General features: G+C 32.5%; 1 protein-coding gene across 1 annotated transcript; it reads right to left on the minus strand.

Annotated features, from left to right (window-relative positions):
• Positions 1-143: 143 nt before the first annotated feature.
• On the minus strand, positions 144-23,743 carry LOC134264574 (transient receptor potential cation channel subfamily M member-like 2). The gene is made up of 9 exons (XM_062746865.1): positions 23,655-23,743; positions 16,274-16,475; positions 15,629-15,718; positions 14,830-14,982; positions 14,116-14,385; positions 2,791-2,986; positions 2,025-2,184; positions 1,647-1,819; positions 144-280 (listed from the first exon to the last, which is right to left on the minus strand). The coding sequence occupies exons 1-9, from the start codon at positions 23,708-23,710 to the stop codon at positions 144-146; spliced, it is 1,437 nt and encodes a 478-aa protein (XP_062602849.1). The 5' UTR covers positions 23,711-23,743.
• Positions 23,744-24,882: the final 1,139 nt, after the last annotated feature.

Consider the following 24,882-nt stretch of genomic DNA (forward strand, 5'->3'; position numbering starts at 1 on the left):
TAAGAATAAAACAGATCATTATAAGACATCTAATTATATCATTTTTCTTTATTTTATTGAATGAACTAATTTTAAGTTTGTCCAAATCTTTTGAATAACTACAAAATATTTACAACGAAATGTTTAAAAAAAGAAACAGTGTTTTACATGCTATCCGTTTCAGCAGTTCTCAGTACATGTTCTGCCTGTGCATAGACAACCCTCGTTGCCATGATTTTTTGAAATTTCTTCAAGTCCTTCTTCTCTTCTTTTTTATTTTCACTTGTTTCTTTTTTCCCTTCTGTGAAAAACGGGGAAAAACATAATCAATGATCTTAAATGGCTTGGAAATATTTCAAAAATTATTTTTTTTCTTGTTTGTACAAAAATAACGGATTATATATTTAAGAAAGCCGGTTATTTAATTTTTCTGCAAAAAAGAACCTTCTCCTACGCAGTAACAGAGAAAAAATGTTTCCGATGACTGAACAAACTTTGGAACCTTAAAATTTTATATATATTATATTTATAGAGAGAGGACTGTATTGAACCCTTTATAAGATTTAAAATATATAATTGCCAAAAGCTTAATATCGCATACATGTACTTGGTTTAAACAACAAGAGGACGGAAGACACATCGCTCATCTGAGCTCTGGCTATGTGAACTTACAGCAGAAATCAGTTCAGTATTGAAAAATTTAAATATCAAAGAGGGTTCAAGTAGGAACATGATTTGAACAAACTCGAATCTATACCACATGAGGATGCTTCCATATAACTATGACCAATCATGGCTTTGCTGTTCTTGAGAAGAAGATTTTAAAGATTTTAACGATTGTATTCCTATGCAAATATTTGACCCCCCATTGTGTCCCCATCCTACCCCCCCCCCCCTGGGAGGGATGTCATGATTTGAACAAACTTAAATCTACACTATCAGAGGATCCTTCCACATGACTTTCAACTTTCCTGGTCTAGAAGTTCTGGAGAAGATTTTTGAAGATAATCCCTGTGTAATTCTATGTAAACTTTGACCCCCCTTTGTTGACCCACCATACCCCTAGTGGTCATGATTTTAATATACTTGTATCTACACTACCGGAGGATGCTTCCCCATGAGATTGAGCTTTCCTGGCCTAGAGGTTCTGGAGAAGACAATTTTTTAAAGATTTTACATACATGTATATATTTCTATGTTAAACTTTGACCCTCCCCCCATTGTGGCCCTACCCTACCCCTGGAGGTCATGATTTGAACAATCTTGCATGTGCAATTCCTGAGGATGCTTCCAAATGAGTTTCATCTTTCCTGGCCCAGTGGTTCTTGAGGAGAAGATTTTTTAAACATGCCATTAATTTTCCACTAATTCAAAATTATCTCCCCTTGGAAGAAAACATGGCCCTTCATTTAAACAAACATGAATTCCCTCCACCCAAGGATACTGTGTGGCAAGTTTGGTTGAAATTGGCCCATTGGTTCTTGAATGATAAAAATGTGCAAAGTTACAACGACGCCGATAACGTCAACAACAACGACAGACAACGGACAAATTTTGATCAGAATAGCTCACTTGAGCCTTCGTCTCTGGTGAGCTAAACAGTGAAAACATTCACAAAAGTTAACTCTTTTCCCTACAGGATGTTTACATGCTTGAAAATTACTTACGATTATTGTTCACTCTGTTTTTGCATTTTTGAAACAGGCAACTGATGATGTAACTTAAAAAGCAAATTATGTTTATTAAGGAAGGCTTTCGATACTCAAAGTCCTTTATGACCACATAGCGCTCAAACATCCATAGTTTTTCGGAATTCGATTTGACTCTCCCAAATGTGTAGCTAAAGAAAAAATAAAGACAGTTATATGGTTTCAAATGATTTTAAAAGTTCGGTAAAGTAAAATTTATCATCTTAGTTTGTACAAAATGTCGGAATGTGGAATGTACATGAAATAGGACAGACTAACATGCAGTAGAACAGATGAAAACAATGTGTTAATACATAAGTTAAATGTAAGTGCCTTGGAATATAATACAGTACAAACCTGAACATAGCTATTACAAGGTTCACTAGCAGAAGGTTGGAGAATAACATGTAAAATGCAGCGATCAAAACAACTGTCCAGTCCTCGCGTGGACATCTCTCTTGCGATGGGTCTGAAGACCAAATAGACGTAATATTGGTACAGTCGGACTGGTCCTTTCCTGTTATCATTAAAAAATGTATATATTAAAGGTTGAAAAATTAATTTAAAACCTACCTAAATTATTCTACATTAGATACAGTGTATGACTTATTCTAACCAAGGCTATACATCAATTACTTGTAGATATATTTAATATATTCCTGATTTTTGTATCTTCTGTCATAAGTTTAAAGGTATTAAAAATTCCCTCAAATGTGACAATTTAAAAATGTGTATTTAATGTCGGGCAGAGATCTCGACGTTCAGATGTAACTCTGCTTTAAACAACACTGTAATACACTTTTTTATTACTTTTCTATAACATCAAGTGACTTAGTATGCCATCAAGAACAGTACAATTATTGATAAGAATTTCTGTAATCTAATTCATATTTTCATGCGTACAACCAATTACTGTTAATGTATTTTATTTAGCTTGTACGATATTTAGCGGAAATTGAAATTTTTAACAATTTAACGTGAATTTGATTAATTAAAGCATTTCTTGAAGTAAGGTTTTTATTGATCTACATGAATATATATACATGTACTCAGGTCACTTAGCGTTGTACTTAAATTAGCTGAAGCGAAAGAAAGTCACATGTGATGCGTTTACTGTACTAACCACTGATGTATTCTTCGTTAGGTTCTCCATAAAGCTGCCAGTAAGGAAGACTGATGATTTTCCAGATCCTCCATGATCCTAAAGACCCGTCACCAAATATGTACACGTGGTCTGGCCAAAGATTTGCGTGGTAATATATTCCTACTCCAAATATCACAAATATGGCCAACCATATAAACGTTATAAGGTCCTTCAACTGGATAATTTAGAAAATAAATAAATACATATTTCTTGTTTAAACAACATTTGATGATGTTATAATTAAAATATACATAGTTTAAACCATAAGAGTAGAGTTCACAATTTCTGAATCATGATTTAAGTTAAGGTATAAAAGACATCAGTCAGTATTTATCAGATAATAAATTGCAATTGCTAGGGAGATCATTTTTTCCAATTAAAAAATTATTTAAGAAATAAAATATCATTCTTAGAGTGTCATTGGGATGTGACATGAAGTCGCGCAGCACAGTTAAGGTTACAAATGGAAATATCGACGATTTTTTAAGATAAAAAATATATACTTTATTAGGATGGGCGATTCTTCTTAAGGAATTCACTGATATAAAAAAAAAAGTAATGTGGTTAAAATCAACATGTTGGGGACATTTAGATTTTTTATTTAGACTTGTCATTTGATGTCGACGTCACATGACTTTGGCAATAATACTTGCAGTATAGAGGTCATCGATAAATTTCAATATTGCAAGGGCATAACCAAGCTAAAAATCTTAGTTTATTTTATAATCCTTTTCAACACTATATGTAGTTTGTGAAAAGTGCTGCGAACCTATATAGATTCCCTTTTTTAATTGGTAAAATTTAATTTGTTGGACGGCAGGTTGAATATTTTGCTGGTCAACTACATTAAATATAACTATAATTAATTTAATTGTAAGATTTCAAGAGGTTCGCATCACTTTTCAAATATCTTAATGCTTCTTGAGTTTATGTGTAAAATTTTGACAATATACATTGAAGGAATGCCCTTGCAATAAATCGATTTATTAGGGCCCTTCCATTACTTTTTTAATGAATCTGCATACAAACACACGACAGTATCGCTTGTCTGATAAATACACGTACAGTTAATGAATAAAATACTAAAATAAACATCGCGTCCAAGTTAATGGCTTTTTATTTTACCGCAAATAATATCTTATTTGAGAACAAAAGACATTTTTCATTGTAAAAAATGTGACTTGATCAGCCTCTGACTGTGTAAAAACTGCGTCATTTTTGCGAGATGACGTCACATTGACGATCGATGTATCGTTTATATACTGTTGTGTGGGATTTAACAAACAAAAAACTGCATGTAATAGTAAGTGTGTATGTAGTAAACAGCTATCCAGCTGTTTGAAATAGCAAATAATTTCATTTTGTGGTATTTTGAAGACCTTGTAATATGCGTGACGTCATAGTAAATATTTCCCGTACAAATTAGGCCCCGCCTCCTCAATGTAACCTTAACTGTGCTGCGCGGTCACGTGATCAAATTCTATAACTTCATGTCATATATCCTGTATTGAAACGACAAGGAGACATAATCCTCATTTTCAGTGATAAACGTATATTGAAGTCATTTTTGTTAGGTAATATTTGCCAAAAAATACCATAGCAACTCTAACCTACATGTACCATTATGTCGTATTTTGGCCTAGTTAAGAGTCAAAATCAGCAAGCATCGAGCATTTAGTTAAAAAATGTGGAAAGTGGCATAGAAACAGATTTGGTTAAAACTCATATATAAATTTTTAGAACAAAGGGTATAATAGAAAAAAGCAAGCCAAAAATAATTTTTCGCATTGTTGCTATGGAAACCACGCGCCTTTCAAATTGCGTGTTTTGTACTTTATCATGACACTTGAATTTATGGTTAAACAAATATTTTTTATTACTAGTCATTAATAAAAGTTTTTTAAATTATTATTCTATTTATCTAAAAATACTCTATTTTAACAACTGTTGATTATTGAAATTCTCTTCACCTTTTGATAAATAAAACTAGTTTTTGGAGGTTTATTTTGATTAAAAAAAAACAGCAAATTTGCAGTACTCTATAAGAAATCTACAACCACATTAAAGCTTATCAACATAAAATATATATTAAACAGTATTTGTCCTAGAAGAATCAAGAAAAAAATCTGCAGGCAACTAAAGCATTTATATATAATAACTGATTGAAATCCATAATTTTCTGTCTTTTTTGCTTCAAATTACCTCCCTTTGGTATAGCTCTCTAACATAGGAGAAATAAACGGTAGTTTGCTTACATTGTTTTCAATAACAGTGTACAGAAGACTAAAAGAAAATTACACACTTGGAGCAGTCTGAGCCTCAGTTTTGGCGTTTTCATGAGTCTTAATTACGGTTAGTGACTGAATTTTTTACAATTTACCATTTCAACAGTTTCTGAAGAATTTATAACAAAAATTAACCATGCAGGAAAATATGTAACACTTGGCAAGTGTTTTTTTTGCACATTTCAATTTAATTCTGATTGATTATATATGTCAGCATTACTTTAGTATTTTATAACTAAAAAGAAAAGATTATGCTTGGCCTGAGGAACCAAGAGGAGGGGGAATGCCCCTCCCCCTCCCCGATAATATTGCCGATATTAAACTATAATATGATAAAATGAAATTAAATTCCCCAACTTAGATTGTTTCTGCGGGCCGAAGGTGAAAAAGTTGGTCATGATCAGTTACATAACTGTATCCCAAATTATAAAGTTTGATTTGAATTTAGTTTAATTTTGATTTGTTGTATTCACAGCATGTGTGTAACCAAGTCACTCACCAGCTATAATGATTATAACTTGAGTGATGGTCGGATAAATAAAAATTCTGTATACAGTAATAGATATCTTTATTTACCATTTAAGATAATACCTAGCTGCTTTTTACATAAAAAATTATGAATTTATGAAAATCAACACTATTATGAAATATTTGTAAAATGGAATGACTTTTGTTATGACGTCGTAAAAAAAGAAAAAGGGGCAGGGGGTTAACTCTGTACTTAACATATTTTAGTTTAGGAAAGGGGATTTCCTTGGAAGTATTGTGATACAGACAAGTATATAATGTAGTGGACTAGTGGTAACTGAATTGTATATATACCACAGTAAAATAATAAATTAAAAAAAAATTTTTGCTGATGTCATCCAGTGTTTACTTATGAAAGAAAATTCATATTCAGCTAACATTTTCACCGGTACCACTGAACTAATTTAAGTCAACTAGGTTCAAATAATAAGCATCAATAGAATTACAGCACATAAATTTTTGAAAAGAATTTCTATACTCTATTTTTTCTTGGGGGGGGGGGGTGTTATTGGAAAGAAATGAAAACCACAATTTAGAGTTTTGACAAAACCTAGAACCAATTGACCTTTTTATTACAAGTTTATAAATTTAAAGAATATCTAAATCAATACCGTCTCAACTTTGTGTTGTATACTTCTGTTTTTAGAGTGAAATTCGCCACTTTGAAGCCAAACTCGGAAAGAAGCAGAAACAGAATTGGATGAGCTGATAGAGAATTAGACAGGAAAAACGTGTAAATAATACATTTAGTTAAAACGTTAACTTTTTTAAATAAAATGATAAACTAAACCATTGAGATCTCTTGGAATTTAATTGATTCCAATAAACATGCTTTGCATTCATCATCGTTGCTCAAGCTCAACTACAAATGGTTCTTAGTAAGTATCTGAAGGCAAAGCTGTATAATATTATTACTTTTTAATTTTATCACTTTTTCAGATTATCATTATGAGAATACATCATTACAGTACAGACCATTGATGCTGGAAGTGAGTGGATAGTGTTACCGGAGACTTAGGGATCCAGAAAATAGATCCATAAATTGTACAGTGTATTCATGAAAGTGGATCAAATAAAAACGTTCAATCCAAAAGTAACATTCTTTGTTTGTCTGTTAGCATTTTTTATTGATGCAAATCTAACAAGCTAATTCAGAGAATTTGTGTCCCCCGCTTAGGGAAAAAGTAAACCATGCGCAATTCGGGGCGGGGGTGGGGGTGGGGGGTTGGGAGTCGGATCCCCCTAATTGAATTTGTAGAATTTTTAAATGTATACAAGTATACTGAAGCAAATAAGATATGTCAATATTGATATAATGATTTGATCATGTGTATAGAAGATTCTTTTTATGTGGATTATTTATCACAGCGTAATGATGATTTTATGAGTTTGTACAAGCTAGACCTCGTAATTTTTTTTCATTTCACATGCTGAATACTATCATTTAGTAAAAAAAAGAATTTCGGAAAAGAAAAAAATGATCGTCCGAGAATCGAGCCCGTGACCTCTCGCATGTGAAGAGGGAGACATACCCCTGCGCCACGGAACTGCTGTACAATTTCGACAATTATATGCAAATATGAAGTCACAAACATGTATATATTCACGTTTGATATCGTCAAAAATTTACACAAAACATGGTGTCTAATTCAACCTTTATTATACAGTTCTGGTAGATGTGATAGGAATATACATTCTACCGAGAACCTGTTTTATATGCAATAACTCTCTTCATGCCCCTATGCTAAAAATAGCGACATGTAATACTATAAATTCTAATAAAACAAACGGGGCGGGACACTTTGAGAGAGATCCTAGGGAGTTTTGGTATAAAATACATTGCATAAGCTCAAAATCTTCTTGAAATATCGCCCGGAAATGATAGTGTTACACACAGAGAGAATGTATAAATTTACGACCTTTAACTTTGACTTTTTGACCTCAAAATCAATAGGGGTCTTCATAAGGCCATGGGGAGTTGTTATGTAAAATTTAATTGCAATAGCTCAAATGGTTCTAGAGATACTGTGTGGAAAGGAAAGTGTTATAACAGACAGAATTTGTTTATTTATGACCTTGACCTTTGACTTCTTGACCACAAAATCAATAGGGTTTTCCTTTAGTCCATAGGTAGTAACTGTTGCTATGCTAAATTTCATTGCAAAAGCTTAGAGGGTTCTCGAGATATCGTGTGGAAACGAAAGCGTTCCAGACAGACAGAAAGACGGACGGACGGAAGGACAAACGGACAAACTCGGGAGGGGGTGTGTGGTTAAACATTAGGATACGTTGAGAAAAAAGTTGGGTGGGGAATGTCATCCCCCCTAACCAACCCAAACCTGATGCTACATGCCTGATTGACATGGTTTTACTTTATAATTATGTGAGCTGTCATAGTGACTCTTTCATAAACAAGAATTATTGTGAGCAAGCTAAAAAAATGATACCAACCCTCCTGCTATTGCATTAAATGTTTTTTATTACAAAAAGGTCTAAATACTTATTTGAAACCTTTTAAAATTTTGCTAGTGCAGATATACATACCAAAAATGACTATGACAAATACTCAAGTCATAGGTAGTAAAACCGTTGTGTTGAGCACAAACTTCCAATTTCCCTTCATTCGAAGTTAAATATGTAAATGTGCCAAACTCATATAGTACACTTTTACTGCAGTGACCTTGAAAAAGCTATGTCCTTGAGTCAAGGGCAAACATGTTCAAATGAATTTTGGTCAAGGTAATGACAAACGTACAGCTTAAAAATAATTCCCAAGATGAAACCAAGTCTTTTCATTAGAATGTTACAAAAGGGGCAAAGGTTGCACTTTTCTTCTACCAATGACCTTGAACTTGTTCAAATGACCTTGAGTCAAGTTTTAGACACATCTCTCGATCGCAAGCAATCTTAATATCAAGTATGAACTTCAGTGGCACTTCATTGAAATGTTATGGACAAGTCAAAATTTTACATAGGGTGAATTCACCATGCATCGGATACCCTTGTACTTCAACAAGTTCTAGCGATATCGCTACCGACGGAAAATTATCAAAATTGAGTTTAACATTTAGTTTGTGATTAAAATAACAATTTAGGACACAATTATATGCCGTTTATTGAGAAAATATCCCCAAAAATCGAGTTTTTAGAAAAAACTGAAAATTCACCATGGATCGGACATTGTTCACCATGCATCGGACAGACGGTATGGAGACCGGAAAAATATCATACCTTTATCACAGTGCTTTAAAATCCTTGATATTGATATATTTTCATCTTTTATCTAAGAAATAACCCTCAACTTTAATTTAATCGACGATATTATTGCACAAATGTAGAACGATTCTCGAGACCTCACTCTGCCTTAGAAATGCTTTAAAATGCTTATAATGCCGTAATTCGCGCCTTTTTCTCATGGTTTATTATACTCTGGTTTGTAGAAATAAATTGAGTAAAATTCCAGACGTCATATATCGATAACTTGTATTTTGACTGAAAATATAGAATGTTTATTTTCTTTTTCCGCAAAAAACAGCTGTCAGCTGGGTTCTGTATGAAAATGGTAGTGATTACCTTTGCATCGCAATGTGTCCGATGCATGGTTAATTTGTGTCCGATGTACTGTGAAATAAGCATACTAGTTAAAACCGGCTCTAATAAGAATTAAACAAACATTGAAGTGAAATTTAATTATAATTTATGTAAAATTATCAATCCCTGACAAAATTCACCAAAGTCCGACTCGTTCCGTGGAAGTCGAATTTAAAAGAACGATAACTCTAAAAATTGCAAAATCATAAATTTCGGGTTATTCCCCTTTGATGATGTAAAATATGACGTAACTTCAAGGCCATTTGCGGGGTATTTTTATCACAACATGATAAACACAATCGGTATCGTTAAAAAATTTAAATCTTCGTCTTTATGACAGAAACAAATAAATACACAGAACTCTTAAGTTGAAAGACAGTTTATTGCCTAAAGTTGTCCGAAGCAAGGTATGTGTCCGATGCATGGTGAACTCACCCTACATATGGATCGGTGAACAAGGTGATTCCTACCCCCCCCCCCCCCTTTTCCAAGTTTCGTTTGTGAGGAATATAAAATTGAATGTGCATTTATTTGTTAACAATAGTAAAGTTATGAGTATGCTTTGTTCAGAACTAATATGGCCAATATAATGGACACTGAACATGTATTCAAATTACCCCCACCCCTTCAAAAAAGCTTATAAATGCCAGATTTTCACACATTTTAACCATTTGTAACTTTTTTCTGCTAAAGTTGCCTGCAAGTTTTATTGTATAGATATGACATATAGATAACCCCTAACAAGATCATACCATTCATTTTTCCACCAGTGGTTGTTGATTTTGTGAATAAAGTGATAAACATATGTAACTTTTTTTCAAAATTAATAAGCATTGACGCCATGTTCTTTTCCCGTTGTCATGGCAACAATACAGTGGCTGGAACGTTATTGTTGACAAACCAATCGTGTAGAATCGTTCGTGCATCGTGCGCGATCGTTCGTGTAACGTGCAGGATCGTGCGTGTAACAGACTCAATCGTTTGCGGTTTTAATCGTGCGTGAACGTGCGTTTAGAAACGTGTAAATTTCGTTTTGTTAGTTTTTATCGGAATGTTACCTGTGAAACAAGTATTTCGTTTATATTTTATTTTTTAATCCAAATAAAAAGAAATAAAGCGCAGTTTGTATAATTGAAGGCGGAACGAACTAACTATTGCTTGTAAACAAGCAATATAGTAAGTCGTACAATATTATGTTCTCGTCAAATAGCGTGACTTATTGTGATATACCGTACTAAGATGTTTTACTATATTTTTCTGAAGATCATTCTTGTTTGCTGCTAATTGTGGTAAGATATTTTTTTTTTTAATTTTTCAAATAATCAAGAAAAAAAAATATTTTTACAAATAAATAAATATTTTTCAACGCTAACATAAATGGTTAGTCGGCGAATATACATGCACTTTTCGCACATGATTGTCTGACGTCACGGCGTCAGACAGTACTAGATTTAACCAGGGCTTATTTATGCAGTCGTTCCATGAAATTGTTTAGATAGTTCGATGGTGGAAATTTCGATACAAACATACATGTGTAATCTCTACAGACTCATGTAGTTCGTCCCAGGAGGAAACGAGTTTTTATTTACATTACTGGATGATACGATTGTTTTAGTATAATCTGCGCTTTCATCTTTGAAAATGTCCGCTTCAGTTCTCTATAAAAAAAAAATGCCTTATTATATCTCACTGTTTTGTGTTGTGTATCAAAGATTAAGTCATTTTACATGTTATGGTTAAATAATTGATTGCTTATTTTCAGTAAAATTATACCTTGACATTGAATTACTAGTACCTAGACATCAGGCACGTGGTCAAATATTTTCTCTTAGTTGCCCTGCTCCAAGTATTGTAAAAACTGATAATACAGTGCCTGAGAAAAATGCAGTGAAAACAGAAAAAAATGTCAAATATTCAAGTTCGCTTTTAATTCTTTCTTGTGTAAATAGATTTGTGTGTTGCTGAAGTGTTATACTTCACTCCTATCCAACGATTATTTTTGGACGATATTACATTGTTAATTAATTTGCATCTTCTTGTTTCTTTTCCCAGATGCTTCAGTTCAGAATTTCGTCAATCAATTATGTAACAGTGTTAAGTAGAGAATCATTGTACATCTACTGGTTTGAGAAGCAATGAAAGCTTTCAAAAACAGCAGGGGAATGGCCAGCATGTGTAACGCTCTGCCAAGATTGTTATCGCCAGGGTTAGGGTTATAGGGTTATACGCGCCCAGTGATCAAAGGTCTTTCCATTGATTTCATCATTTACAACCTTCATTTTATTCTGCTTGTTGAATAAAAAAAATCAGTTAGGCCATTTAACATATAAAACATTACTTGAAAAATGCTGACCAGAGATCTTGAAACATCTTAAGCCTAAGTCGAACAAAATCTTTATTTTATAATAAAATGTTGTAAAAGTCAAGCAGACCAGTAGGGTCAGGGTTAGGGCTATTTTTAATATTGTTTCACATAGATGTTGTGAAATAAAATTCCATAATTAATAAATATTTTATTGGTGATTAAAAATTTCACCTAAGTCTTAGTTTGTTTCATGATCCTGGAGCCAGGAGCTTCAATTTAAAGTTCTTTGTACATTATTGTTTACAATATTGATTATGCATGGTCTCTTGAAGAAATATTATCAAAAGAAAGAAATTATATAACATAATATAATATTTCTTTTCCGCTTTATGAATTTAAGCAAACCACGTCAGACAAGCTTTTTAGGAAAGCTAATACTTGTTTTCGGGGTTTTGTTTAACAGTATTTATCTCTGTAGCTTACTTTTAATTAATTTTTAAAGTAAAACAATAATTTGCAATGTCGTTTTTTTCATGTTTTAGAGATTCATAAACATTTTGAAGTAATGAAAACATATAGATATAACTTTTAAGTTAAGATTCCATGCTGCCATTTTTTTCCCAATCGTATCCCCCATTCTACATATTATGAAATCCAATTCAATCAAAATTTACGGTCCACCTACTACTATCTTCTGATAGATAAAAAAATCCGTTTTCTTATGTCGGAAAATTATCTAAATAATTATTTATTATCTAAAATAATATTTAGTATTAGTATTTAGTACCAGAAATACCCATTTCTGTTTTTTTTTTTTTCAAAGTCGATGGTATAATATATTTATTGATAATTCTTTGAATCTAAAATCAATATAAAGCCGTATTTCGTTTTGGAAATATCGATTCCTAAATAATTTGAACTATTTTGCGTGAAGAATCGTGCGTTTGCGTTAGCAATCGTGTAAGATCGTGTAACGTGTAGAATCGTGAACGTGAAAGATCGTTCGTGTATCAGGTTTAATCGTGCGTTAATCGTGCGGAATCGTGCGTGTAACGTGATCGTTCGTGTAAGTTGTCAACAATAACGTTCCAGCCACTGTATCACTACAGAAATTTTGTTTTTCCTGTTTTTGGAGAATAAAGTAATTCCATCATTTAACAAATAAAGTAACCAAAATACCTTATCTTATCACGTTCAGAAAAAATATTCGTAGAAAAATGTCTAAAAATCATTGATTTTCATAAGGATTTATGAACCCGTTGCTAAGGAAATGAATTTTCTTGGATACCAGTCCCTTCATACGTTCGAAAAAAAATTTTTATTGTGTTTTAGCATTAGGTAAGACAAAATCTTTCATATACCAAAAGCTTTTGAAAAAATAAAATTTTGACTTTCCATTCAATGGCCGATGCTTGCTGATTTTGACTCTTAATTACATGTAATGCACATTGTTAGACTTTAGAATGCTACGACTCCCTGATTAATATAAAAACACAATGCTGGATTTAGCTTCAGATCTGTAGCTCTTCGAAAAAAAATATTGATAGACCGGTCTTTAAATATATATATTTTTTCCGGAGAGCTACAGATCTGCAGCTAGACTGGATTAACCCATAAATAAAGGATGCAATTTCTTCTTTTGAAACTGATACAACATCCGGAATTTACACAGGTCCGTTTTTAAATCCTCAGTGAAATATTCTGGAGAGGGACGTTAAACAGTATACAATCAATCAATTATTAAAAATGTAAATCTTTTTTACGAATTAATGCGTTTTCGACGTTCACAATTCATTGTGACGTGAGCAGCTTATGCTATACGATATTAATTAAAGTTTTATCTAATCAAATAACGTGTTAGATGTACAAAAAATTAAATTCTTTAAGCATAATTGAATATGATTTGTGCCTGCACCGAAGCTATTATATGATAGCTATTATATAGTTTCATTCGTTAAAGTGGAAAAAAATTTAATACAACCTTGTTAAATAATTTTGAAAGAAATTAAGTTGGAATTTTTCTTTGGTTTCTTACTAGGTGAAATTTTCAAGAAAAATTCGTTGTGATGTCTATTTAGGTGTAAAATATTTCAAAGACCACATCTTTCTTTCCTCGTCACAATTGTACAACTTTAAATTGAAACGGTAAACTGCATTTGAAATCTAGCAGGGATAATTTTTTGGCTAATAGGTGTCGTATATATTTTTTTTCGGTCTCACATAATTATAATTAAGGTATAATTTTACAAAATCAAGGACTTTAAGAAGTTTGCAAATGTAAGTTTAATGTAATCTTCTAAAAGCTTTCAATCTAGGTAAAGTCTTGACCGAAAACTCTGTTCATGTTTTTTTTAGTAAACGATCGAAACTTTTCTGTTTTTGTATCTTTTTGAATATTTATGTGACGATTTTACCAAATGTGAAAATAAGAAAAATTTATATATAGGAAGCATATAATAATAATCACTTAGTGATAATGTCTTTTTGATTCTGTGAAAATTTCATCAATTTTTAAATACAAGAAATATGAGAAGAATCATTCCTTAAGAACATTTTTAAATACATGATTAATAAATAATTGTAATACATACATACCATTTCTTTTATCATGATCAAAGTTGCTCCAAATGTACGAATCATCATAAATGCTTGGAGGAATCTAAGGTACATTATTAGCAAAGACACTGCAAAGATTCTTCTGGAATATGTTAGATTTTCACTGCTCCCTGCATGTCGGACAATTAACGCAATTGCAAGAAAAATATAAGAGAGAAGGTCTATCGCATTCCAGAAGTCATTAAGCTGCAGCTTCAGCTTGAAGAAAAATCTTCTGAACTTAAGTTGAGGAATTAATTTCAGCAGTACCTGTAGTTAAATTCAAAATGATATCAAATTCCAGAAATCGTCTTAGATTAAAATAAAGAAAATTCTCCTAATGGAATAAATTATACATGGTAATGTTACTAATTACGGTATATATAAATATCATACTTAAAACATTAAGTTAATCACAGGCAATCCGTTTGACTGTCATCTTTGGTGTAAGGACGAGCATGTAATTTTGTCGTCAACTTTCATAGAGATGTATATTAAGGAATCGCGTTATCTGGCAATTTAGTATTCATCCATTTCCACAGAATCAAGACATTGGTCAGACAGACTTTCCGATTACTATGTACCCTCCCGCTTGTCAAGCGGGGGTATAAATATACAAATTGCCTATATATAAAGCCTGTCTAATTGTCATCTCTCCCTGCACTATTTAAGCGTCAAAATACGTCAATACAATTAATTAAAAAATATACTAACAAAAAGTGGAAGATACTCTGCGATAAAATCTCCAAAACCCCAGATGTACACAGAATACTCCATTCCTCTGGCAATAACACGCTTATAGGAGGGATCGCTCACACTTGTCAGTACGAAACCACTGTACAACACCAGTGCAACAAAAAACATCACCTTATGTTGGAAATAAAATAAATGCCTTCATGAAGTAACAAACAGTAATAAAGCTAAAAACTACTTGCTCATTAAAAAAATCGGGAGCAGAACTCTCAAGTCATCGGGACTTAACCCGGCCTTTTCTGTCAAGCCAATTAAGTCTTGATGGGAAAGGTCGAATGAAGTTCCGATTGTCTGAGAAGATGTCAAAAACTAGTTTTACACGCAGATTCTTTGCACCTGAGCTGTAGATGGTGTAGCATAAAATGTACATATAAAAAATATATAAGATAAGCCTGATCTCTGATTCTGGGTACAGACAGTTCATGCATACGTCACGTGTCCGTAATGTATGGGTGTTCATACCCCTTGTGTTACGACAGGCAAAATGCAAAAGAAAAATTATTCTTAAGGATATAATAGATTCACATAATACGTGGTAATCAATGCCAAATTTAACTATGAGAAATTGCGTTTCGATCTGCATATAAACTACACTGACTTATTCTGTTTTAATGTTTATTTAAATAATTATTAAATATAAGATTTAATAATCTATAAAAAATTCTTTATTGTGAGTGCTATATCAAAATGTTAATGTACTTTAGAAAATTATAACAAGTTTTATTGTTTTTTTTCTTAGTAAAATATATCAAATACTTACGTAGTTGATGCAGTAGTACGTTTTTGGTGACAAATCACACACGGTGCACCTAGATGGACAACAACCAGCTTCATTTTCTTCTCTTTTAGTCTATGAAGAAGGTTGTTCATTTAGAAGGAATTCTGCACTTGTAAATGACATCCTCTTTGTAAAAGCAAACTGAACATTATATAGAACTATATAAAAACCCAATCTGATATTTTGTTATTCAGCCAGTGTACTTCGAATTTGAGCAATGTCATGATTTGCCAGTCTTCCGCTTCATGAAAATATATTCAAAATCACTTGTTTGGAAATATGCATGTTAGATTAAAATTATAAAAAAAAAGACACCACACAGGAGTTATAACATGGCTAATGTATTTGAAAATACACAAACCCGCACCGCAGATGACCAAATGACCAAACTTGTGAAAGGAGCTCGGGGGGGGGGGGGGATGTTGGTAAAGAAAAATTAAAGACCCGAAATTCATAGTATTAGGAAAGATAATTATGAAATGTTGATAAGATGAATTCATTATGTATTTGAATGCTCGTAGATCAAATGGGAGTTTGTTGAGAATGAATGATTCAAGAACCGCAAGTCAAAGTATTTTAAATGAAGATTATAAGGTATTGAGAAGATGAAGTAATAATGCCATATACTTTCTTATGCCAAATGACGTCCATCCTGCGTTGTGAGCAAGGATGAGCTAGCACATCGTACATCAGATTTTCATATGCAAATGATAATGGGTTGGTTTTTACTCCAAAAACAGTAACTTCTTGATCCATAGTATCCATTGCATGTTTCTCATTCTGCTCATACATAACATCCAACAAAATACTTGCTTTTCTTTCAAACATTCTACAAAAAAGTTAATTGTTTAGGAAGAGAAGCGTTGACATTGTCAATTTACTTTACTTAAAACATGCAAACATTTGCATCTAAAATATGTTTTCAATCTACTAATATAATTTTTTTTATTATGATGATTTCTTTAACATGATAAATTCAATTTTATATATTTATTCTCATTGTATACTCTAATTCGTTGCTCATTTTCTATATTGTTCATAAAATATTCATATAATTTGTATATAAAACTGTTAAACGCATATCGGGTGTATAATAAGGCATTTATACTTATATGTAACAAAATGTGTAAAAGCTTATATTTCAGTCCATCTGCATTTTTTTGACAATATTACATTCATCAAATCATGGTTTCATATATTGTAGTAAATTTAATCATATATTTCAAATCTCAAAGAATTTCATTGAATATATAGAAAAATACAGGAGCCCTTCCATAAACAAACTATAAACTAGTTCATGACTTTACATGTCCTTTTATCAACCCTATGATTCATAAACCCCGACCTTATAAACATGCACTGAATGCACTGTTTTTTCGTAACAAGAGAACCAGGGGCAACATTGCTCACCTAAGCAAATACCTAGATAAAAGCAAAAATCAGTTCAGTATTGAAAAGTTTAAATGTATTATAAAATGGGTTCCAGGGAGGAGGGTGGGGAGATTTGAACAAACATAAATCTACCCTTCCTAAGAATGCTATTTAATTGATATCAGACTTTGTTGTTTATTCTTATGATGCAGCCACTTTAATGATGCTTTTAATTTATTGATGATCAATCATTTCTTTGTGAAGAATATAACGATTTTTCCCATGTATTCCTATGCAAAACCCTGATAACCCATTTAGGCCAGACTCTACCCCCGGGGGAATTGAACAATCTTGATGTTACACTAACGAAGATGCTTCCATATAACAATGACTAATCACAACTTTCCTGTTTTCAAGAAGAAGAAATTAAAATTTTCGGGGTCTATGTATCCCTGTTCGATCACCAAAATGGTCTAACCCTTGCCACAGGGGATATGATTTGAACAAATTTTAATCTTCACTCTCAGAAGATGCTCCCATATAAATACCTGCATGACCAATCATGGCTTTGTTGTTCTTGAGAGGAAGACTTTTAAAGACTGTATCTATGTATTACTATGATAAACTTGATCCCCCCATTGTGCCCCCTATCCCCAAGGGTTATGATTTGAAAAATTTAATCTACACTTTCAAAATATGTTTCCAATTTAGTTAATCAGATCATGCACACTTGACCTCATATTTAATTTTATAGTTGCATGGTGTATTTAGTACGTAACCGAATACACTTTTGTACCCATAATTTAAATTTCGTCTTTAAATATAAGAAAATAATAACCATTTTTAGTATTAGCCTATGAAATTGTTGTATAATTCCTAGCGCGTCATTTATATGCCTACATGACAAATCTACAAGTGTGCTTTTCACATCAATAACTCGCACAATTTTTTTTTTAAAGATTCCTTAATAAGACACTGTAAGTGAAAGCTTAACTAAAACTTGAAGGGGAATACAGTGTACAGTAAAACCTGTTTTAAGAGGCAACTTGAAGGAGAATGACAAATTGTCCACATAAGACAGATGGCCACTTATTCCAGGTTTCAAGCTAATAAACAAAAAAAATTGCGACCACAGACCCTGTTGAGGCGTAATTATGTAGTGAAATTTCGCATCAACAACACTCCATCACCTTTACATTGAAATTTTCCAGCTAGAGCAATGGAAATGCGTACATAAGCCATTTTCAAGTATACCTTAGTATCGTTACGGGAAACGAAAAGAGGGTTTATTTTTTTTAAATATTGCTGCAGTACTTAAGATAAATAGTACTAACCCTTTAAACTCTATGATATTGCTAAATGTTTTGTTAAACATGCAATTTTTGATTTCTGTGAAGCAGACTCAAACATGACTTCCGGTTATGGTATGAAAATCGTTCAACCGTTAAATTACCGATGTTTACCAAATTGAAGCTGTACATAATTTTAAGATGCGAAATTTTTTACTTTACATAAGAAGAAGGTACAGTTTCAATACAAAGTAAGCCCGATATTTTTCTAAAATATGAAAGTGATATAAGAAAACAAAATTCAATCTTTCTTAATCATAGAAATTCTCTGCAGCAAGAATATACTAATCGTTTTTCTCATATGAACCTTCTTAATGCTAATTGTGACGTCATTAACTTGTGCATTTTCCCGTATTTTCTTAAAAAGTTGCAGAAGACATCAATTTTCAGTGGAATTTTCTTTCAGAAAACATACACTGTCGCCCAGAAAGATCTTGAGATATGTGATTTGTCTTAGCAGTTTACATAAAATATCCAAAAATTAAAGTGGGCGACGGTGGCACACACTATTTTCTAAGGGAAAATAAGCACAGAAATGAGTCATTTTGAGGCTTTTCTGCATGAAACTTAGAAATGCACGAAATTAATGACGTCATATTACCAGAAGGGTCCTCATTCATGCCATATTCTTTCATGATTTATCATATTCATCTTCTCAACTATTGTTAAAGCCAATATCATAACTTTTTACAGTACCCGCATCGTTATTCTTTACAGGATACACGATACGATAGGATACACGCACGATACGATAGGATACACGCACGATAGGACAGGATACACGCACGATAAGATAAACGAAAAACACGATAAACGCAAAACACGATACACGCAAAACACGATAAACGCAAACACGATAGACCTGATAAACGATCTTCACGATAGGATAAACGCAAAACCTGATAGGATTGTTTCAAAATGCGGAACGTTTTCTGACGAGACGAAAAGATTATTTTGTTTAGTTACTACAATATTTTAATTTAAGTACTTGCAAAGCTTCAAATCTAAATTTTAAAGTACTGTAACATTTGATTGTTATAATAAAAAAATTGAGATCACTGGTAATTTTACAAAAGTTGTGTCTTTATACATATTTTTTGACAATGTTTAAATGGATTATTATGAAATGGAGACTGTAAATTTTTTTTATTTCTAATTAAAGATGTCGATTTACGATTATTTGTGTAAATGTTGAAAGTCTCATCTTAAGGTTGAACTATGACTCCTTTAATTACGGATATTTTAACATACATGTAATTGTTGCACAAAAATCCCTTTCATAATTATGTGCCGTTTCTCACGGGTACTATTATAAATTTATGAAACTCTATAAATAGATTTATTATATATGAAAAAAATTACATTTGTACCTAATGAAATTATCTACAAATACTAAATTATTTCACGGAAGAAATTTATGCAATAAATTAAATATTTGTATTTAATGCTAAAGCTTACAATCTGCGGTGTATCCAAAAATCGCAATTAAATATTAAATATTAAAATCTTAGGGAAAAAATACATGTAGAAGACCGGCCGAAAGACTGGTCCAAAGAAATCAGCTTTAAAGAACGATATAGTTCAAGAAAATTAATTTCCTGAGTAGAAATCTAAATAATTGTTAATATAATGGCGCTCTGCATTAATACAGTAAACTGTGTCAACAAAATACGAATCTGCTAAAACTATACATGTACCTGTACGTTTACGCTAAGCTCTAACTTATGTATATGTCAACGTTTATATACATGTATCAGATACTTAAAACATAGTATTAATTAACGAAAATGGCTTTTTTTATGACTTTACAATAGAAAACACAAATATTAAAAGGGTGAAATGCGACTTTTCCGACTAAATAATTATAAATCATTGCTACTAAACTTTGTGTGTACTGTTTCTAATGCAAATAATGAATTATTAAACCCTGAAAATTAATTTAGACTTACCCGGTAATCTCATATACGGCGTATTCAAAGGGCGGAATGTTGAAAGTCCGTAACCAATTTAAAATTAGATAAACATGATCTAACCAATTACATGTAGCCAAAAACAATATTCATTTCTTAAATAAAGACATATACGTATGGAATTAAATCGATTAATTCTATAAACTGATTGGATGCATTACATTTACTCGTCTTGCATGGTCACGGCGGAATCAGACTTCTTTTTTTATTATAGTAAAATACCGTTGAAAAATAATGCGAGCAATTTTTTTTCTACAATCAAAGACATTGTTTCCTATAATTAACCCGATGAAAACCCTGTGATCCGAAAGAAAAACCGATGATCCGAAAGTTCATGTACCATAAGTGCAGTATCTTTTTTTCTTTTTTAAATTTCATTAAAATACTTATTAAAATAAAGTTATGGAAACATCGTACAGATAAAATAAATCAGCGGATTGAGTTATGTGATTTTTTAATTTAAATTCAAGCTAGGAAATTATTTTTCAAATCTATAAATTGTACAATTATTGAATTGATTTAGAAGAAAAAAAAATCTGTTATGAGTGTACATTTAGTTCATGCAAGGTGTGAACACAATCCCGAAAATAGATACTGTTTGAAACAAGGTGAGAGAGCAGTTCAGGTATGTTGACGGTGAAAACACACGGGCCAAGCTATCATTTAGGGGGCTAGGGGAGAAGGGGAAGGAGTGTTGACCGCACAGGAAGGCAATGTGCTGATTGGAGAGGTACACATACGTGTCAGTTTTTATGGCAAGGAAAGCTCTTCGATTTGACACGCAGGTGCATTATATTTTAGTTTATTTCCACGGCGAAAAGGTAAGCTGTTCAAAGCCGTCATGTTTTTTCCTGTTTATTATTTTTAGATTTTCTAATGCCAGATAAAATAAATGTAAAACTTCTATTTTATAGTAACTGCCATGCATGATGTGATAAATCAGGTAGAGCATTTTCATGCATTGCATTTTATAATTTTGATATAATTCATTTTTAAATTTAGACATATTAAGAAATTTAACTAATTAGGTAGTGATAAAAATGAATTCAAAAGATTGTACATATACGGAGAAAATCTGTGTTAAAATTTTCTGGATCAATGTCTTAAATGCTTAAAGCTTCGTTATTATTACTTGTCAAGATCTAAAATCAAGATTTTAAATAATTGTGCATACATGTACATGCAGATCAGAGGCGAAAACACATTCCTAATATTACCAGACGATTGATCGGGAGAAAAAAATGAATATTATATTTAAAAAAGATACATATAAATCCTCCGCTAATTATTATTAAAATTTTCCGTGACTTACCAAAAATCATCCTCTAATGACTCATTTCCATGAATTTAAAGAAAAAAAAACAGAGTTGATTATTTCATTTTCAAAAATTAATTTTGATTCTCTGCTTGTCTATGATATGATTATTTTCTTAATTTTATATATTATTAGCTCACCTGAGCCGAAGGCTCAAGTGAGCTTTTCTGATCACATTTTGTCCGGCGTCCGTCTGTCTGTCCGTCTGTCTGTCTGTAAACTTTTCACATTTTCGACTTCTTCTCAAGAACCACTGGGCCAATTTCAACCAAACTTGCCACAAAGTATCCTTGGGTGAAGGGGATTCAAGTTTGTTCAAATGAAGGGCCACGCCCTTATTCAAGGGGAGATAATTGGGAATTAATGAAAATTTAGTGGTATATTTTAAAAATCTTCTTCTCAAGAACCACTGTGCAAGGAAAGATGAAACTTATGGGGAAACATCCTCAGGTAGTGTAAATTCAAATTTATAAAAATCATGACCCCTGGGGGTAGGGCGAGGGCCACAATGGCCGACCCAAGTTTTACATAGAAATATATAGGAAAATTCTTTAAAAATTTTCTTCTCAAGAATGACAAAGCCATAATTCATCACATTTATATGGAAGCATGCTCAGGTAGTGTAGATTCAAGTTTGTTCAAATCATGACCCCGGATGTAGGGCGGGCCAAAATGGCCGACCAAAGTTTTACATAGAAATATATAGGAAAATTCTTTAAAAATCTTTTTCTCAAGAATGACAAAGCCATTATTCATCATATTTATATTGAAGCATGCTAAGGTAGTGTAGATTCAATTTTGTTCAAATCATGACCCTTGGGGGTAGGGCGGGGCCAAAATGGCCGACCAAAGTTTTACATAGAAATGTATAGGAAAATTCTTTAAAAATCTTCTCAAGAATGACAAAGCCATAATTCATCATATTTATATGGGAACATGCTCATGTAATGTATATTCAAGTTTGTTCAAATCATGACCCCCGGGGGTAGGGCGGGGCCAAAATGGCCGACCCAAGTTTTACATAGAAATATATAGGAAAATTCTTTAAATATCTTCTTCTCAAGAATGACAAAGCCATAATTGATCATATTTATATGGAAGCATGCTCAGGTAGTGTAGATTCAAGTTTGTTCAAATCATGACCCCCGGGGGTAGGGCGGGGCCAAAATGGCCGACCCAAATTTTACATAGAAATATATAGGAAAATTCTTTAAATATCTTCTTCTCAAGAATGACAAAGCCATTATTCATCATATTTATATGGAAGCATGGTCAGATAGTGTAGATTCAATTTTGTTCAAATCATGACCCCCGGGGGTAGGGCGGGGCCAAAATGGCCAACCAAAGTTTTACATAGAAATATGTGTATCCATCTATCCTTTCTCTTTCTTGGTTAAAACAATCTTATTTTAGTAAACAAAACGAAAAAGAAACTCGGAATACCTCGGTAGTTTCTTCCTGTAGTTAAGATGAAAAGTGAGGGTTTCCGAATATACACGATAAACGCAAAACACGATACACGATAGAACCTGATAAACGATAAACGCAAAACACGATAGAAAACGCAAAACACGATACGATAGGATACACGCACGATACGATAGGATACACGCACGATACGATAGGATACACGCACGATAGGACACGATAGATTTGTAAAGAATAACGATGCGGGTACTGTAAGACCATTCAATTTTTAGGGCATATTAAAGCTCAAACTGTGCCTTCTTCTTTACCTAAAATAACCTAAAGAAGGGTGTTGAGTTTCTTTTGCGTGTCAGTATTTTTACAAAAACCATTTAGGTTTGTATTGGTGCCCAGTGTTTTTAGTGGTTTTGATTTTGCGATATAATACCATGTATATAAAATTTCAACACCATCATGTTTATGCACAAAAAAATGCAATATTTTCTTTTAAGTAATGATGCATATAAATAAGGATAGGCAGAAAAAATGCTTTATAGGTGATTATAAAAGAAACAAAAGACTTCAGTATATCATACCTTGCATGGTTTTCAAACCTTCTGGAGAGATTATATTCCTTTTCATCTGAGCACATTTCGGAAAGTTTTTTCAACAGTATTGTGCAAACTAGACTAGAAACTGAAAATATATATACGAGGGTTCTTAGAATAGTTCGCAGACATTGATTTACAGAAAATAAATTACCATTTACATTGTACTTTAGAGAATGAAGTGTCTTAATTATATTTTATTAGCATGTTCATTATCTGATCTACCGGTATTATATATTATACAATTACGAACAGTAAATGTCGATATGTGGTTATAAGGACTCATGGCAAGTGATATGGACACAGAAAGTGAGATAGCAACCGAGCCTGCCTGCACGGTCTATATCATTCTCTGTATCTAAGGTTCATATTTCTTGCCATGAGTCCTTACAGCCACATGTTGACCCTTCAATGAAGTCGATTTTATATCATCACTCGAAGTGAATGATCTCGTATAGACAAAACTAAACTGACCTGGGTAGATGTATCACTACATCACAAAGGTAATACTGTAAACCAATTATTATACGCGTCATTTTTTATTCGCGACTGACCGCTAGAGAACTAATCCGCGACGATTTATTTCCGCGAACGAGTGGTCACATTTTTTTTTATTTCCACGTGTATTTTTCAATCAAATTAAAATCTTATATTCGCCCATAAACTAGGTAAAATTGTAGCGTGAGGTCTGCTTACGCATTATTCAAGACATTCTGTGCATTGCGTCCACTTAAAATCTTATATCCGCCCCTAAAGTGGGTGAAATGTTTACCATGAGAATACTTCATACGCATTTTCACAACGCTCAAACGAAAATCGGGAAAAAATCTAGGAGATTAAAAACTCTCAATTGTAAAAGTGCCTCATACTAACAGGGTAATCGACGCTTTCTAAGATCTACATAGCCAAGGGGCAATTATTATAAATTGTTGGGACAGAGCAGGACTGGGCCAAAATTAGCCGTAATTAACCAGGCTATCTCTGACTCGTCTGTAACAATAAATGAACAATAATAACACAAGTTGAAATGATTATTGAAACTTTAATCATTTTTAGACAATTAGTTTTAAATTTGCCATTCGATTTTATTTTTTCTGAATGTTTGTAATGAAATTTTAATTGTTTCTTCTTCTTGAACACTAACAGTAAAGTTCTTCCGTGATTACTTGTTGAACCGTCGGGGTCGGTATTAAAAAAAGGGCAAATAACTCTTAAT

The sequence above is a fragment of the Saccostrea cucullata genome, unplaced genomic scaffold, assembly GCF_032062105.1.
Source record: "Saccostrea cucullata isolate Sc308-1 unplaced genomic scaffold, CSIRO_AGI_Scuc_v1 ctg1743, whole genome shotgun sequence".
Taxonomy (NCBI): Eukaryota; Metazoa; Mollusca; class Bivalvia; order Ostreida; family Ostreidae; genus Saccostrea; species Saccostrea cuccullata.